At 28.6% G+C, this 16539-nt stretch overlaps 4 protein-coding genes and 2 long non-coding RNA genes across 11 annotated transcripts; 3 read left to right on the forward strand and 3 right to left on the reverse strand.

Annotated features, from left to right (window-relative positions):
• Positions 1 to 739: 739 nt before the first annotated feature.
• Positions 740 to 4921, reverse strand: Kr-h2 (transmembrane protein 33-containing Krueppel homolog 2). Its single transcript, XM_076399615.1, has 5 exons — positions 4628 to 4921; positions 3483 to 3664; positions 3180 to 3247; positions 1482 to 1615; positions 740 to 1426 (listed from the first exon to the last, which is right to left on the reverse strand). The coding sequence occupies exons 1-5, from the start codon at positions 4792 to 4794 to the stop codon at positions 1195 to 1197; spliced, it is 783 nt and encodes a 260-aa protein (XP_076255730.1). The 5' UTR covers positions 4795 to 4921; the 3' UTR covers positions 740 to 1194.
• A 375-nt stretch (positions 4922 to 5296) lies between these two features.
• Positions 5297 to 7946, forward strand: LOC143193403 (uncharacterized). Its single transcript, XM_076399609.1, has one exon. The coding sequence runs from the start codon at positions 5621 to 5623 to the stop codon at positions 7316 to 7318; it is 1698 nt and encodes a 565-aa protein (XP_076255724.1). The 5' UTR covers positions 5297 to 5620; the 3' UTR covers positions 7319 to 7946.
• Positions 7947 to 8125: 179 nt separating this feature from the next.
• LOC143193418 (cyclin-dependent kinases regulatory subunit 1) lies at positions 8126 to 9006 on the forward strand. Of its 2 annotated transcripts, XM_076399628.1 has the most exons (3): positions 8126 to 8230; positions 8475 to 8613; positions 8747 to 9006. In XM_076399628.1, the coding sequence occupies exons 1-3, from the start codon at positions 8228 to 8230 to the stop codon at positions 8857 to 8859; spliced, it is 255 nt and encodes an 84-aa protein (XP_076255743.1). In that variant the 5' UTR covers positions 8126 to 8227; the 3' UTR covers positions 8860 to 9006. The 2 variants fall into 2 exon arrangements, with proteins under 2 accessions (XP_076255743.1, XP_076255744.1); XM_076399629.1 differs by lacking the exon at positions 8126 to 8230 and having other exon boundaries at positions 8350 to 8613.
• LOC143193438 (uncharacterized) lies at positions 8640 to 9741 on the reverse strand. Its single transcript, XR_013005019.1, has 2 exons — positions 9598 to 9741; positions 8640 to 8842 (listed from the first exon to the last, which is right to left on the reverse strand). It is a non-coding gene; the product is annotated as an uncharacterized LOC143193438 (long non-coding RNA).
• A 688-nt stretch (positions 9742 to 10429) lies between these two features.
• On the reverse strand, positions 10430 to 14764 carry LOC143193397 (ATP-binding cassette sub-family B member 10, mitochondrial). 5 transcript variants are annotated; one of them, XM_076399598.1, is made up of 11 exons: positions 14660 to 14764; positions 14006 to 14238; positions 13751 to 13954; positions 13477 to 13679; positions 13269 to 13403; positions 13069 to 13215; positions 12786 to 13017; positions 12578 to 12733; positions 12373 to 12523; positions 10836 to 11075; positions 10430 to 10778 (listed from the first exon to the last, which is right to left on the reverse strand). In XM_076399598.1, exons 1-11 carry the CDS (start codon positions 14677 to 14679, stop codon positions 10550 to 10552), a joined length of 1950 nt encoding a protein of 649 aa, XP_076255713.1. In that variant the 5' UTR covers positions 14680 to 14764; the 3' UTR covers positions 10430 to 10549. The 5 variants fall into 5 exon arrangements, with proteins under 5 accessions (XP_076255713.1, XP_076255714.1, XP_076255712.1 ...); XM_076399599.1 differs by lacking the exon at positions 14660 to 14764 and adding an exon at positions 14432 to 14521; XM_076399597.1 differs by lacking the exon at positions 14660 to 14764 and adding an exon at positions 14432 to 14483 and having other exon boundaries at positions 14006 to 14378.
• Positions 14765 to 15039: 275 nt separating this feature from the next.
• On the forward strand, positions 15040 to 16039 carry LOC143193439 (uncharacterized). The gene is made up of 3 exons (XR_013005020.1): positions 15040 to 15139; positions 15248 to 15353; positions 15902 to 16039. It is a non-coding gene; the product is annotated as an uncharacterized LOC143193439 (long non-coding RNA).
• Positions 16040 to 16539: the final 500 nt, after the last annotated feature.

The following is a 16539-nucleotide window of genomic DNA, read 5'->3' on the forward strand; positions in this document are numbered from 1 at the left end:
TAGATGTACTGTAATGTTAAAATAAATTACATTTTATAATGTTATTTTTGTTTAATTATTTTATTTATATTTGTGTTTTGTTGTCAGAGTCAAAATATAATAAATGACCTGCATTGGCGGTTTTATTGGAAGGTCTATAAGAAAACTCTAATCTAAATAAAATAATGAAATTTAAATAATGTTATTCAATATAATAGATTTTAACATTATAGTGCGTCTAATGTATATATTATCTCGTTCCTGTTCGAAGTAATATTCTGACTAACTGTCTAATGGGTTCGGCATTTTCAATCAAAGTAATAATAAGCAGCAACTTGAAATTTATCAAAACAAGCAAAGCGACAATATAACGTTTTCCGGTTTATAACCTCTAATTATTATAACTAATGTTATAAAAAAATTTGCAGACGTTTAACGACAAGGCGAATTTTGTACACTCATTATTATATCTAGCTAGCTAGACTAAAATAAGAAGGAAAATATTGTCTGATTTTAAAACTAATTTTCAATTTACGATTGGCAATACATTCGACATCTTGATGACGCAGTTCACTATTATATTGAATAGACTTTGAATCAATTAACGAAAACCATTTTTTAATATCGATCATATTGGACGACTGTTAAATTATTAGCAGTTATCGATTAAGCTTAGCTTTAATATATATTAAGCTGACTCACACCATATTCTAACAGTGTCCAAATCACGAAGACTGATATGATAATGAAAGATCATGTATTATTTCATATTTTTTTATTAAATAATTTATAATCCACCCCATAACAAGTTACACGATATAATGAAAATATTCGTATCGCATCTCAAGTATAAGCTATAGATAGTTCTAATACCAATTATTTAGTCCCTATTACGTAAAAAATGAGGTCTTAAATTAACACGACGCTGCTTTACTCTTAATATACCTGGAGCAATAACCATAAGGAATGATCACATATCAAATTATAGCTATTGTAACACAAAATAGTCACACAAGTGTATTACAATTACCTACAAGGTGCTGCTGGCTTAATCCTACCGGTACTTGATTTTTGCGAACAACATACGCACCAAAAGACAGATCTAGTCGAGGTAATAATTTATGTCTAATAGTATAAAATTGTACTTAAATGTACCCATAAAATCTAACACAATAAGAAACACCAGAGAAGAAAGAACTATTTCGTAACATTCCTTTATTGCGGTGATTGCACTTGTACTACGGGCGGTGCCAGTTTCAGCGTGAAGTTAACGATGCTCCCGATAATATTCTTGACGATCGGAGGCATGTTCGGTTTGTTGGCGTATTTCTCCAGCAGAAGCCGCAACTCGTGGAACATGTTTCTATTGTAGGGGTTCCTTCGTGAGGTATATCTCTGAGTTAAAAAGTTGTAATAAATGAATGGGGTTAGCAGGCCAGCTCTGCCACTGAAACAAAAGAATATTTTACTGTGTGCCTTCGTAATAAGCTCGTTGTACTTACGTTAGTATTAAAACAACAGTGAAAGGCATCAAAACAATCTCAGTCAGAGCGATCAATCTGAGAATGTTCAAAGATTGGAATTCGACCAGTGATATCAAAAGTCTACATCCCCACCAGGAGTTTTGGCCTAACGTCTGGAAAAGGCAATATGTTTAGTACAAGTGTAATAGTGTCCTAAAAATCGTATATGTTTAACTCTTTTACAACCCTTGCCAAGCTACCTTTGTTATTCACTTATTACATGTTATGAGAATTGGTGTTACCAGGAGGTGCCGACTGCCGATAAAACTATCGATATTCTTTTGTAACAACTAATAAATATCGATGTTTTAAAAGAAATTAAAAATATTGATATATGGACCCAAAAAAATATGGATATTCTTTAAATATATCAAAAAGTTGTGATTTTTGACAATCATTTAAAAAGTACCAATTTTAACATTCTAGATTCTAAAAAGTTTTTTATAATGTTTGAGAAAGATATTTAATTTATTTGGAAGAATATCGGCTAACATAAATATCGATATTATTTCAAAAAATGTCGATATATCGAAATTTAAACGACTTTTTACGACTTCCGACGAAATTTATGACCCCGAAACCCTTTTTAATTGTTTTTCTTTTAAATTATCATTCCCACATCACAACGCCTCCGGTATACCGAAATTTTTATCAAAAAAGTACCGATAGTTATAAATGAGTATCGAACTTTGAATTTGTATTGCAAATTAAAATATCAATATACCCAGGGTGTTTAAAGCAGAATATCGAATTTTGCGTGGAAAAGTAGAGTTGAAGTAAAAAATTATCGATACCGTTAAAAATAAGTATCCATATTTTGTGTTCGCCGATATATTGATACTTTTTAAAAATATATAGAAGGTACTGAACGATATCAAAGTAAAACTGTTTCTGACGGTGGAAAAAAGAATAATTAATAATTCTGCTAATGAAGAATATTTTAAGGGTGATTAAAGGAATTTAAAAATATTAAATATTCTTTTACTTTTTGAGATCCCTTCGAATAACAAAAGGACTAGCTCACTTCTGAACCTTTTTTTAACGGCTTCCCAGAAATAATTTGCAGTAAAGGCTCTTGGTAAACAGACTGCATATTAGGTATTGATTATGTCTTTGTATACGAAAATTGGTGCAAACTAGACCTAACGATATTGGTAAACAAATTATGAAAAATTAAAAGAAACACCATGAAAAACTCCAATTTATTTACTTGCTTTACAAATAAAAAAAAACGATTTTTCTTCCCTTTAAACATTTGACTTTTAGCGCTCTTAGAGAAAATAAAGTTGAAAAATAAGAGTTTTACGTATGTAAATGGATTTTTATCACGTTAACCTCTTGGACTTTTTCCGTGATTCGATCTACTGCTTCTTAACGTGGATTCTAAACCACGGTCATCCGTTTCACCCCTAGCAAGTATCCAAATCATTGACGCAATTTCCGCTGAGTAGCAATAATGGAACGATTATTTTGAATAAATATTGTCACTATTTCTGCTCGTTCTTGTGGTCTATATTTATCGATAATAAAATTTGGACATCTACACAACACAATGGTTAAAGCGAAACTGAGCATAACCAAGATGGCGCGTAATCAATATGGTAGCGGGACTTTTGCCCCATATTATACTTTGCAGAATCGAATCACACCTGTTTAAAAAAATGTAAACATACTTACATCTAGTAACGTCAATGAATAACTAGCAGAATGCAAAATAGCAAACAGCAAGACCGGTAAAATGGCCACTGAAAACGTTAAGGAAAAAAATGCCGATCATATTTTACATAATTAAAAAAACAAACATCCAGTTTCTCCAAATAATAAAATAAAAAGCTATTTCATTTTACCATATACTGAAAAAACTTTCACCTACTTTCGTATTCATCTTCATACGAAATTATACCGTTTCAAAATTTCTAAATTCGTCAAATACTTTCAACATTAGTCTTAAATAATAGCATGAAACGAATTAAAGGATACAGCTAACAGGTGCCACGTACAAGAAAATTAATGAATATAATAAATAATGGCAGCTATCTTCAAGTATTAATTCTGATAAAAATTGTCTGGACAGCTGGACCCTTCCCAATCTTTGATGCAATCTTAGAGCACTAATAGCAGCATTAGCTATAAGAACTTTATTATAAGCACTTTGGGAACTCCTGAAAAATAAGCCTGATTTATAATTTCTTTTAATTAGATATTGTTTACAGTGCAATAAAAGCGAGATAAAAATAATTTTACTAAAACAAATTATGATAATAGGTCATTAATTACTTCTTATCAATAGATCTTATCAATTTTCAAATATATTTAATATACCACTTGCGCTTAAATATATATCTCTATTCGGCTTTAGCACATACTAATAATTTCCATCATCAAATAGAGTCGAAATTACAACTTTTATTCCATAAAATAAATATTTCCATTTTATCTGAAGGTTATATCAGATAAGACGACAAAATACTAAAATTATTATACATTTCACTTGAAGAAATTAATAGGACTAACTAAATATGGTTTTCTAACATTTTACGTACTTTGTTCGCTAATTAGTTCAGTTATATAGAAAATGTGTTATCATTTGATGAGAATTAATCAACATAAAAGTTCGTTTTACTAAAATTATTTTTATCTAATTTAACTAACAAAATAATATTTGAAAATGTATAAAGTAAAAGAAAAATTAAAATAAAACTTCCCAGACAATATAATTTAACTGCTTGTTAAATGTAATAAAGGTGTTTTGATGGCCTTTGTGATGGCTATTATGGGACTTAAATAAATCTTATATTTACTACTATACTGTTATAATAATACATATAAATTTAAACTCTTTATTTTACATAACTACTATATAGCTTTGGCATGTCACACAATCTACATATATATTTAACCTTTACCATGCTCTATATAAGGCCTTTTATAAATTTAATTTAAGTTTATTGTTAACTATCATTTTCAAACAGGTTTAATGCATTTTGACCCGTAATAAAAAAAAATGTTATGTCCTTGAATTTTTAACATTGTCGAATATGCAACTAAAGAAATGCACTAATTTCTAATTAAATAAAAATTATAAATCTGTTTAAAAAAAATAAATAAAAAAAAGGCATACTTACCCAAAAATTGGTATAAAATATCCTACAGAGAAAAGTATAACAAGCACTCGAATAGCCCAAAGGCCGCAATCAATTTTATGGGCAATAACATGGACTTTAAGGGCTTCAAAATTTAATCCTCTAGGGGTTTGAGAATTCTGAGAAGAATTTTCAGTTGCGTCTCCCATTTCTTATATATATTTACAATATTCGTTACTACCAACAAAAAATATAAAGCACGACGTCTTACGCCTTAAACAATTATTAAAATGTATGTCATCCTTGTTTCCACTTTCTACCATACCTTGACAATGATTATTTTGACGTGCCCCGAAATTAACCTTTGGTTATCTACAGAATATAAATATATCATTAAAATGGCAATGAATAAACAATGTATATCAAAATTTTATTATTATTAATAAGTGAATAATTTTACAGTTTAATAATGATAAATATATTCACTATATATTTATTTCAAAAAAAAATGGTAACCAACTTCAATAGGAATAAAAAATAAAATTAGTTAGTATTTATTTATTTAATTTAAAGTTTAATTCTGCCAACTAACTCTAATTTCTGTTGACTTGATGTCTTAATTGAGAGAATTAAATACATTTTTATTTTAGTATTTCTTTCAATTCCATATTTTAATTGTAGGGAAATATCGTTTATTATTCTGGCAACACTGTACTATATAAATCTGACGCTATCGGCTCATATGAAAATATTTGGGTATTATAATTGAATATTCTATTATGCTGTTGAATCATAATCGATATATTTCGATTACTCATTTATAATTTTTCTATGTTTATAACCTCAAAACCAGTAACGCTACTTGACGCTACTTTAACAAATTTATAGTGTAGTGATTTATGATCAGAGTCTGACAATTTGAAATCACAAAATATAGAGTAATATAATTATTTTGTGTCTAAAATGTATGCATTTAACTAATTTAAAAGTTAATTACGTTGTATATTTTACATTGTCAACAACAAAAAAGTAACCATGTCTGACAAATTACGAGTCAAATGGTTGGAACACGTAGACCATTTTAAAAAGTCCCTTAGTGATTTTCTAGAGAAGGAAAAATTTTGTGATGTTACCATTACTAGTGAAGGAAAGATGTTCAAGGCCCACCAAATAATTTTATCCATGTGTTCCCCATATTTTGAGAAAATCTTTAAGAATTTACCCAAAAATAACTACCCAACAGTATTATTCCAAGATATAAGCGCAACTGAAATAGAGCTCTTGTTAAGTTTTGTTTACAAAGGCGAGGCAATTGTTCCGAGGAATACAATGGCATCATTTTTTAGGGCATGTGAAACTCTTCAAATTGAAGGAATATATGAAGATAATGCCTATCAAGAACAATATAATTTGAATGGAAATATTGAAAGCAATAGTGTAAGCAGTGAAGTATTTTATTCGGTACAAAATACTGAAGAAAATGATGATAATGGAACAGATATAATGCAGACCATTGATAAAATTCTACAAGATGTTGAAGAATGTTCTGATACCAATAATGCAACTCAATTAGAAACAGAAAAGCGAACTGTGGAGGAATTAAATCACAATGTGCCAGAAACACAAAGTGACAAAGAGTGTACAAATGGAGATGTAACTAATGGTTTTTTACAAAAACATTTGGAAGAAAATATTGTAAATTCATACTGTAATGAATCACCTATCTCTGAACCTAGTTTTGTATTTCCTTTGACTGAAAACAGCAATCAAAATTATCAAGACAGCTCTTCACAAGTACTGATTCTTGATGAGTCTCCAATACAAATCGTGGTGTTGTCTGATGATGATAATTGTGGCAATAATAATAGTGCAAGTAAAAACATAAAATCTCCATCACCAGTGAATAAAAATATGGACACAGTAGATAAGGAAAACAATTTAGATAGTGATGAGATAGAAAAATTAAGCACTGTTGTTGACGTGACTGCAGATCCACCAGATACTGACAGATTAGATGATATAGAAGAGTTCTTGGACATCTCTCAACCAAATATAGGAAATATTTTATCTGATGATTCTGAAATATATATTCCAGTGAGAAGTAGAATTAACAAATTAATATATAGTTCTAATAACACTGTTAATGGACTGGATAATCCTAGTAATAATAATTTCAATGAAAATCATCTTTTAGAAAAATTAAAATTGGAAGCTATAGAAAAAGCAAAAAGTCTGTCGGTTTTATTGGAAGCACCATCAGTTATAACAGCAAATAAACATTCATCTAATATTCCAGAATCTAATGATCAACCTCAAGTAAAAAGGCTATGTCGCAATACTCGATCAGATTCTTCAAGTAATGATGACATAAGATTAGTTATTGAAGATGATGATTGTTCAAATAATACGGAAGGTCTCAATAACAGTAACAATGATAGTACACATAAGAGAATAGAAGACAACAAAGAATGCAGCAATCAGAATGAAATATTGGTCAGAAAAGATCCAGCCAGGATTAGTAATTTCCCTGAGATTAGTGTTGACGATAGCAATGATGAATATGTTTCAAAAATGTTCAACTCGGTCACAGAGGTTCCCAAACATTTACTAAAACAATATTGTGTGCAATGTAAAAGATGTGTTAAGAAAGAGATATTTAGAGAACATTGTCACAAACATTCAGTACAGTTTAGTTGTGGTTTCAAAAAGAATGTTAAAAAGAAATCGAAGTAGCTAGAAATAACCAATACGTTCGTATTAAATGTACCAGTGATAAGACTGAACTTAACCTGTTAATTGTTGATTTATTTTATTTGTTATTTATATAAGTGATATATAAAAATTTAAATCATGGATTTAAAAACTTATTTGTAAGTTTACATTTATATCAAATTAAAGTGTATAAAACAAATGTTTATTTCAATTTTATACTTACATTTAATAGATGTATACCCTAATTAGGGGTGTTGGCACGCAAAAGATATCGATATTTTCAAGAAGAAATAAAAATAGTGTAATGTTAGCTTAACAATATATATTTTTTCTAAATATTTTAAAGAGTACTGATATTTTTGATAGACCTTTAAAATTAAAAATCAAAATTCAACAAATATTTAAAATAAAGTACTAACTTTAAAGGCTTATTAAAAATTATATTTAATTTATATTGAAAATATATCCATATTTTTTTCAGAAAATATCTATATTTTTCTGCAACCCTAACCCTAATTAGTTTCTAGGACGTAAAATAAATAAACTCTAGATTATTTACTTAAGGTATTTCACATTTTCTAAATTCATAATATATGTAATAATCAAATAATAATGTAATAATAAGAAAGACAATAAAATATACTATATAACTATCTCTGTATTTTTTTGGAATTTTAAAGTTGTTTTAATTTGTTTAAAATACCTATTTCTATTAATATTTCTTAAATTACAATTTAAGACCACTCTAGCATTACTGCTTCGAATTAAATCGAATTTGGGTAAAAGCGATGTATTTCGATAATGTCATCCATAATCGAATTGCTATGCAATCGAACAATCTTAACCTTAGGACGCTAACAAGCTATTTGGATTTAAAAAATTAAAACTTCATCGATTTACTAAAATAAAAAGTGATAATTAAGATTGTTTATGGTAAATTATTTTTGAGATAATATTATAATTTCCATGAGCTTTTCTTACACCTAAGATTTTTGTCTCTATTGCCGGTTTTTATTCAAATTATAATCGTTATTTAAGTATATGAGTGGTCGATAATGTTTAAACTTAATAACACATGCCAGAAATAAGCTTTATTAATTATTAAACATAGTAAAATTTGTTACTGTCGAAAAGCAAACAGCACAAACATGTATAATGTGATTATTTTTGCTTTTAGATGCCCGCTGAAAATATTCAGTACTCCGAAAAGTATCAAGATGATCATTATGAATATCGTCACGTAATTTTACCGCCTGATGTGGCAAAGTTAGTCCCAAGACCACATCTAATGACTGAGACAGAGTGGAGAAATTTGGGTAATAATAAAGAATAGTTTTCAAAATTAAAATTTGAAAGGTGTAATGTTTTACATGCTTAAATGGTTATACTATAAGACAGAAGTACTCATTACCAATTATTAATACTAATATTCTCAGTATTTTGTTATAGGGGTTCAACAGAGTCCAAATTGGGTTCATTATATGCTGCATGGCCCTGAGCCCCATATTTTATTATTCAGACGACTGCTACCAGAACACCAGAGAACTAGAACAAATTCATAAAAGTGATTTTCTAAAAAAATTTTACTACTACTAAGACTGTTGATAAGTCGTATGAAATGAAGAAAACAGCAGAATGATAGATATCTAAAATGGGGTTACCTGCTTAAATTATTGAGAGACAGTCAATATGTACATGTAACTCAGTATGTCCATTGACCCTAGTGTTAGGTTAAAAAATGTCATATTTTATATTATTTATGTTTAACTGTTACATTCTCTTTAAAAGAAAGTACAAATGGTGTAAAACTTAGTTTGCTCGTTATGAATCGAATTGGAAGGAGATGTATTTTCATATATAAGAAGTATGTGCTAGAAACATAAAAAGCCCAATTCTTTATGATGGGTTATATATATCTGTATTTTTGATTCATATGTGATCTCAATTTAGTTGAATCTTTGAAAGATTATTTATATATACGGCTACACTTTAAGTACTTATTGTGGTATTAGATATAACAGCATAATGTGATTTATATATCTATCTTCTCTGTTATGTTAGTTTTTATTTGATTTCTTTTGGGCAAGATTAATCCCTGTCCTAATAAATATGTTGTGTTTCATATTTTCTATGTATATAGTTCTTTGTTGTCAATGTTACAAAACTTACTATTGTGACTATATAACTTATGTTTCTATAAAAAGTTCTATATTTGTATACAAGTAGTTTATTTTCAGTCCTTCCTAATTTTAGAGTTCACATTTTGTATGAATAAAAATGATATTTTTGGAAACACTTACCTTGTTACTGCATATATTAAAATACTACTTTGTAATAGTAAATTTATAAATTTCATGAAAGATAAACACATAAGATCATTTTTCTTTACTGTTAATTTGATTATCTTTTAGTCTCTACAAAACGAACATCTTTTTTCAGTTTTAGCGAGGAGAAACATATATAGAGTGCTGTAATATTTTGTGGACACGTTCCAAATCTTTAATGAAGTTGCGATGTTCCTAATTTTAGTAAATTTAAAATAGATGGCGCAAATTAGGGTACATCACATGACGCTGTAATTCTACTTCTAGTGTTTCTGAGAATGTTAAATTATCAGCAAAGTACCTTTTACTTGCTGTTAAAAAAGCTCTTATCACTAGAGAAAAGGAATATTGAACTAAAATTGTTTCGGCTTTAGGATTAGTATTAATTTGATGTTTTTATTTATATTTGGTAATTTTTTAAATTTAATATTAATCGTTTGTGTTGCCTTTCTTTAATTTATTTAAGACAACATATTTGAAAAGCATTCCATTATAAATATTATGAGTTTGTTCAAGATGTTGCAGTATTATTAAAAAACCCATTGTAAACTTTCATTATATAAAGATCCTATTTAAACCAGAATCTAAATAGTTATAATTACTATCAATGAGTAAATTTATACTCATGTTATGATTAGATTACTGTGATCAAACACAATATTAATTGTATTATCAAAAAAACACTTACTAATTAAGATTATTGGGGGTTTTATGTTTATTTATATAAATTAATGAGTGGTAATGATTCATGGTCTAGATCATTTTAAAAATAATCAATTTCCGAATTCCCAAAATAAAAACAATATGATAACAATCAGCTTATTTATTAACTAAACACCTGAGATTAAAAATCAACAAAAATAATTCGAACGGGGTACCGAAGTACCACACTATATGTGCCGGATATTAATACTAAAGAAACTATTTTTCATCCTTGAAATGTCTGATGTTTCATTAGCTCGCTGAAGGCTCCGTTTTCGATTTTCAGTAAGTCTTGATATCTTCCTTGTTCGATGATTTTACCATCACGCAAAACGGCTATAGTGTCCGCGTTCTGGATAGTCGAGAGTCTATGTGCAATGGTGAGGACGGTTCTTCCTTTCATTATTCGTTCCAGAGCTTCTTGTACTAAATGTTCGGAATGGGCATCCAAAGCACTGCGTTGCAATTTATGGTCAATATCAATTCATTTTACAATATTTAATGCTAGGTACCTTGTAGCTTCGTCTAATAAAAGTATCTTGGGATCTTTAATCAAAGCTCTTGCTATAGCCACTCTTTGTTTCTGACCACCACTAAGCATAACACCACGTTCACCAACTATAGTGTCAAAACCATCCGGTAGTTGTTTGACAAACTCATAAACGTTGGCCTCTTTGGAAATCCGAACGAGTTCATCCTCCGTAATTTCATTAGGGTTATCAGCCCCATACAGAATGTTATCTTTAATAGAACTGAAAATAAATTTGAAATAATCAAAAGATTAATAGATATTAAGGGTACACAATGATGACTGTTTACCTATGATAAATTTATCAATAATCCTTGAAAATTATTCAGTTGCAGTTAAATACTAAATAATATATCAGTTCTTATTGTGAAGTGTTATCCGATAAGGTAAGAACAAAAATATACTGTATATTAAATATTGCAAAACCTGATCACCCTTCATTGTGTCTGACTCTGATATTAATTATTAAGGGAGTAAATAAAATTAATAAAATTAAGTATCATTAGATCACAATAATAAAAATGTTTTTCGTTGAACTATAATACGAACCTAATAGTTTTAAAATTCAATGATTTAAAAATTCTCTGTAAACAATGTTTTTCTGCCCAAGCTCTTTCATTATTCGTAAATTTATTTAACAATTATATTCTGAAATATAAAATATTAAACCATTGAATAATCGCGCTCCAATCTCAGTGACGTAGAATTGATCTTTTATAAAGACAGACTGCCTCGATAAAATAGGAATATTTCGAATGTTTGTTCTTCAGTCTTTTATTTATTTCACTGTCACCATCGCAGATTAGTTTGTCGTGGCTAGTTTTTTGGGAAAGATAGAGAGAAAGATAAACTAACGGGTGATACGAGACTAAAGTCATACCATATTAACAATTCATTCCATATTACTTCCTGTCATACACCACAACTCTGTACTTCCGATCGAGATAGTCTATCCAAAATAACAGTGAACCTACGTCATCTAAATTGATGACGTCAAAATGGCACAATGTTGCCGCATCAACTCTGAGTTTTAGGTTATTTTGGCTTTGATATACAACAAAATTCTGGTCTAAATAAAATAATGAAACAAATCTCTTTTTTTAACACTATAGTGTGTAAAACAAGGAAAGCGCCAAAACAACTATTGCCGGTTTATAACCTGTAATTATTATCACTAATGTTTTGAAGAATTTTGCAGACGTTTGACAGCCTGGTGAATTTTGTAGGTTAATTCAATTACATAGTGAAACGTATGAAACAGCATTGTATCTTATTTTAACTAGAATGAAATGAGAAGGAAAATATCGTCTGATTTTAATACGAATTCACAAGGTATAGCAGTACTTGGTCATCGTGATGTCGTGAATTGTTCGTACTGTTATTTTGTACACACTATACTTCCTCTGTTTTATAGCGGGATATCCTTCCATGTTATACCCACTGTTTTATGCCTTATACTACCAGTAATACACATCCTAAACGTGAATTCTAACATATACATATAATATATAATTGATTACCTGGAAAACAGAACGGGTTCCTGACTTACTGTACCGATATGTTTTCGAAGCCAGCTAGGATCAATATCTCTCACGTTCATACCGTCTAAATACAATGAACCTTCTGACGGATCGTACAATCTCAGTAAAAGCGCGGCGAGTGTGCTCTTGCCTGAAACACATAAGACGACGTTTTCTTTTGTTTTCAAACACATGAAGTATTTACCTGACCCACTAGGACCAACTACAGCAACCATTTTACCGGGAGCAATATCCAGTTCTAACTTTTTAAATATATCAATATCTTGTCGGGAAGGATAACTAAATTTAATATCTTTGTATTGAATATGACCTACTGGAGACTGTAGCGGTGTTATGCCTCCTGAAAATAAGTTATTAGAAACTGGTCATCTGGTTATGTATACCTAGCTTACCTATCATCGGAATAACAGGATTTCTATCAATAATTTCCCATATTCTGGTCGCAGCACCAACAGACTTATTCAAATCAGAATAAAACCCAGATAACCCTCCGACTGAAATAGCAATATATGCGGCATAGAGTAAAAATGAAGATAAATTTCCTACAGTTATTTCTTGAGAAGAAACCATAACCCCACCATAATATAGCACCGATATAATTATTACATGTCCACTAAATCCAGTCTATAAATAAATTCTTAAATAAACAAAATTGTGGGCATTAAAAGGACATACCATTCCATAAAATATTGCCCTAGCTTTGGATTCCTGATATCCCAATTCTAAAACATTACTAATAGTTGTCTTGTATTTTTCCATTTCCCTTGGTTCTTGAGCAAAAGCTTTTACTGTCCTAATATTGGAAATTCTTTCTTCAGCCACCTTAAATAATCTTATTCTTGGTAAAAGGAGGAATACATTTTATTTAAAAATACCTTTGTTGCATCAGCCAAAGAATCCTGTAATTTTCTAGATATTCCTCTTACATATTTTCCATACACAACAGCTAAACCAGCAACTGGTGGTACTACAGCCAATCCCACTAATGCCAACTTTGGAGACATATAAAACTAAAATAAAATCAACATTAATAAATTAAAATAGTTACTTCTTAAATATACATTAAAATATATTTCTAATTACCATCATACCAGTACCAGCAAAAACCATCATAGTTGATCTCAAGCCATCAGAAATGTTTTGAGATAAAAGCTGCCCAACAACTTGTGTATCTGCTGATAATCTATTAATTAATTCTCCAGTTGGTCTTTTATCAAACCATCCTTGTTCTTGTTTAACTATTGCATTAAACACTTTAGTTCTCAACCTTTGGGTCATCCTGTAACCTAAAATAAATATTCTCACGTAAGTAATCCCTTTTATGATATAGATAATAAATATATAAGTATCAGTTTACCTGCAGTGGATATAAAGTAAACTCTTCCATAATTGCAAATACCCCCCAATATAAATACACACAATAATATTCCACATACTTTATTTAAATTTGTTTTGGCTTGGTCAAAATCAGTGCTTGAATAAATGATGTCCAATACTTTTCCTAAACTGAAAGGTACAGCCATAGTTACTGTACTTGAAACAAGCAAAAAACAAATTGCCCCTGCAATATTTCTATTATATATCATCAAATTAAATAAATATAATACATTACCTAATAATCGCCATTTTTCTGGTTTTGCTAATGACAACAATCTTTTTATATCAGATTTATGGAGTCTTTGGGTAGCAGGAGATTTTGGTGGCTCAACTCTTGAATTATTCGATGTTTTGCTTTGAAAGGATTCCAGTACCTTATTTTTGTCATTTTGAGTGATTTTAGGTTTCGTATCTACCGAAAAATACCTTTTATTTTGATTAACTGTTTGGTTCAACTTAGGTCTGGAACTTTGAATAAATAAATATTTTTTAAAATCTAAATGACTATTAAATCGGGTTATACGTTTTACAACATGTCTATGCTTTGACAAAAAAATAGCGCAAACAATCATATTTAAATTATGTAGAAAAATGCATTAACTACTTTACTACTGAAAACAAACAATTTAATAATAATAATTCATATTATAATTCAACATACTTTAAAACTACCTATGTAATTACCCAACGATGACAAATAAAACTGTCATAAACAGCTGATAGACATAAATGAAACAAAAACTTTTCACCACAGATTAATTGTTAATAAATTTAAAAATATACAGTAACAAATGGATGTAATACATTGTGATTTTTGAAAACGAAAAATCCGGATATTTTTAATTTAAAATTCTAATACTGACTACATTATAGTTATTACTTCTAATACCTTTCTATACTGGATTCCATAATGGGTCAACTGGTACAAATGTACCATACCAAGCTGAAATTATAGTTATTTCTTTATGCAACTGTATAGTGTCAGAAACAAAACACGACAAAATAAAAATGATAATTTTTAAATTATAACATGGCAACAGCTTTAATTTTATTTTTTATTTGTAGATAATTATTTAAAAATATATAGTGATTAATATATTATAATAATATGCCTGTTTTAACATTATATTAATATGAATATTAAATTATTAGATAAAAAATGTTGGAAAAAATAGTTACTAAACACCACTTACATTAAATTATTAGATAAAAATGTTGGAGAAAAAAAATAGAATGATAATCTTTTTTTCGCTTCTTTTATGTTAGTTACTTATCGCAAAAATGTGACTAATAATGACATATTTATTTAATTTGCGTGATGTACAATTAAATTGACTGATAATAATTTCGTTAATAAAAGGGCAAATATGTAAGTCTAATACCTTCCTCCAAAAATTAGTTTTTTAATCTAATATCAAATTATATTATCGTATTACGCCTACATTAAGATTACATGAACATATTGTTTTAATAATAGGCAGGTCTGTTGTCTAGTTCAATAATATCAGAGTAAACAATAGTGGTTCGATAAGACATGACTGAAAATAGAAAAAACTAGCAGTGTAGTGTGAAACAAATATTTGGTATGTAATGATAATTTTTAGTGCTTTTATAAAATTAAAATATCCCTTCAGTACATATGTATAAAATATATAAGATAAAGTAAATAAACAATACAAGATGATGAGTTTTACTTCAACTGATAATTCGCTATTATATTTAAATGGTTTTAAAGGTAGTTCGGTTGTAGCTTCTTTTTTTGATAAAAGATAATATAAACTTGATAATCCGATAGTGATATGGCTGTATTGTTTTGTATTTCACTATATATTTTGATGCACTGTTAGTTTGTATTTAAATTTATTTAGAGACATGCGTGCACATTTACGGCAAATGAGCACTAGCGCCATCTATCACTTGCTAAATAATTCACATTATTTTTTATTAATCATATTTTTTATTTTATCTATAGTAGATATCACTAAATTTATTTTCTATTACATACATTTAAATCTGAATTATAATTAAATTATTGAAACATTTTATATATTTATTATTATATAGTTATAAAATAAAATAACGTGTTTAAAGCAAAATAAATATATGGACATAATTATTTTACATTTTGTAGTTTAAAATGGGCGGCAAACATTCAAGTCATAAACGGCTGAAATCAACTCCGTCAAAAAGTTACGAATGTACTGAAGTAATAGACCTCGAAATTAGCGATTCTGTAGAACCTGATCCAAATCCTGTGAAAACTAATGAAGCCACATCTACCGAAATTACATCACCACCAGAAAATATAGAATCTAGTGAACCTATTTACCCTTCCCAACTACTAATTATTATAACTCATTTAGATGAACTTGAAAAGAAATTGAACGAAATGAGTGATAATGATTTATTTGTCCATTTTCCTACTATAAAAGACGATCTTCATAATTGCTGGCAAAACGTATACGATATAAAGGAAGAAAATTTGGATACTAAACGAAAAAAAATTGAATTAATAGAAACCATAAAATTTCTTTTAAAGAAAGCGAATCAAAGGATCCTTAAAAGGCCTTGTAATTAGTGTAATTTTAATTTTTGTATATAGGTGTATGTTTAAATGTGATGTACTTTATACAATTAATCATTGTAATTAATAAAAATATTTAAAACAAATAAGTTTTTTTATCATTTATCAAAGGGATTAGTAAAATAAAAACGAGAATAGAGCCATCTATTGTATTTATTTAGCAATGTAATGATATATAAAAAAAT

This window comes from Rhynchophorus ferrugineus, unplaced genomic scaffold, assembly GCF_030347505.1.
Source record: "Rhynchophorus ferrugineus isolate W39M unplaced genomic scaffold, kcgeb_rfMv2 rfM3, whole genome shotgun sequence".
NCBI lineage: Eukaryota > Metazoa > Arthropoda > Insecta > Coleoptera > Curculionidae > Rhynchophorus > Rhynchophorus ferrugineus.

Coding starts and splice junctions, on each gene's coding strand:
- Kr-h2 (XM_076399615.1), bottom strand. CDS start 4,794: ATGGGAGACGCAACTGAAAATTCTTCTCAGAATTCTCAAACCCCTAGA. Junction 3,665..4,627: donor TATTTTATACCAATTTTTGG/GTAAGTATGCCT, acceptor CTTATTTTTCAG/GAGTTCCCAAAGTGCTTATA. Junction 1,427..1,481: donor ACTGTTGTTTTAATACTAAC/GTAAGTACAACG, acceptor CTTTTGTTTCAG/TGGCAGAGCTGGCCTGCTAA.
- LOC143193403 (XM_076399609.1), top strand. CDS start 5,621: ATGTCTGACAAATTACGAGTCAAATGGTTGGAACACGTAGACCATTTT.
- LOC143193418 (XM_076399628.1), top strand. Junction 8,614..8,746: donor GACAGAGTGGAGAAATTTGG/GTAATAATAAAG, acceptor ATTTTGTTATAG/GGGTTCAACAGAGTCCAAAT.
- LOC143193397 (XM_076399597.1), bottom strand. CDS start 14,342: ATGATTGTTTGCGCTATTTTTTTGTCAAAGCATAGACATGTTGTAAAA. Junction 13,018..13,068: donor GGGCAATATTTTATGGAATG/GTATGTCCTTTT, acceptor ATTTATTTATAG/ACTGGATTTAGTGGACATGT. Junction 12,734..12,785: donor TCCTGTTATTCCGATGATAG/GTAAGCTAGGTA, acceptor ACTTATTTTCAG/GAGGCATAACACCGCTACAG.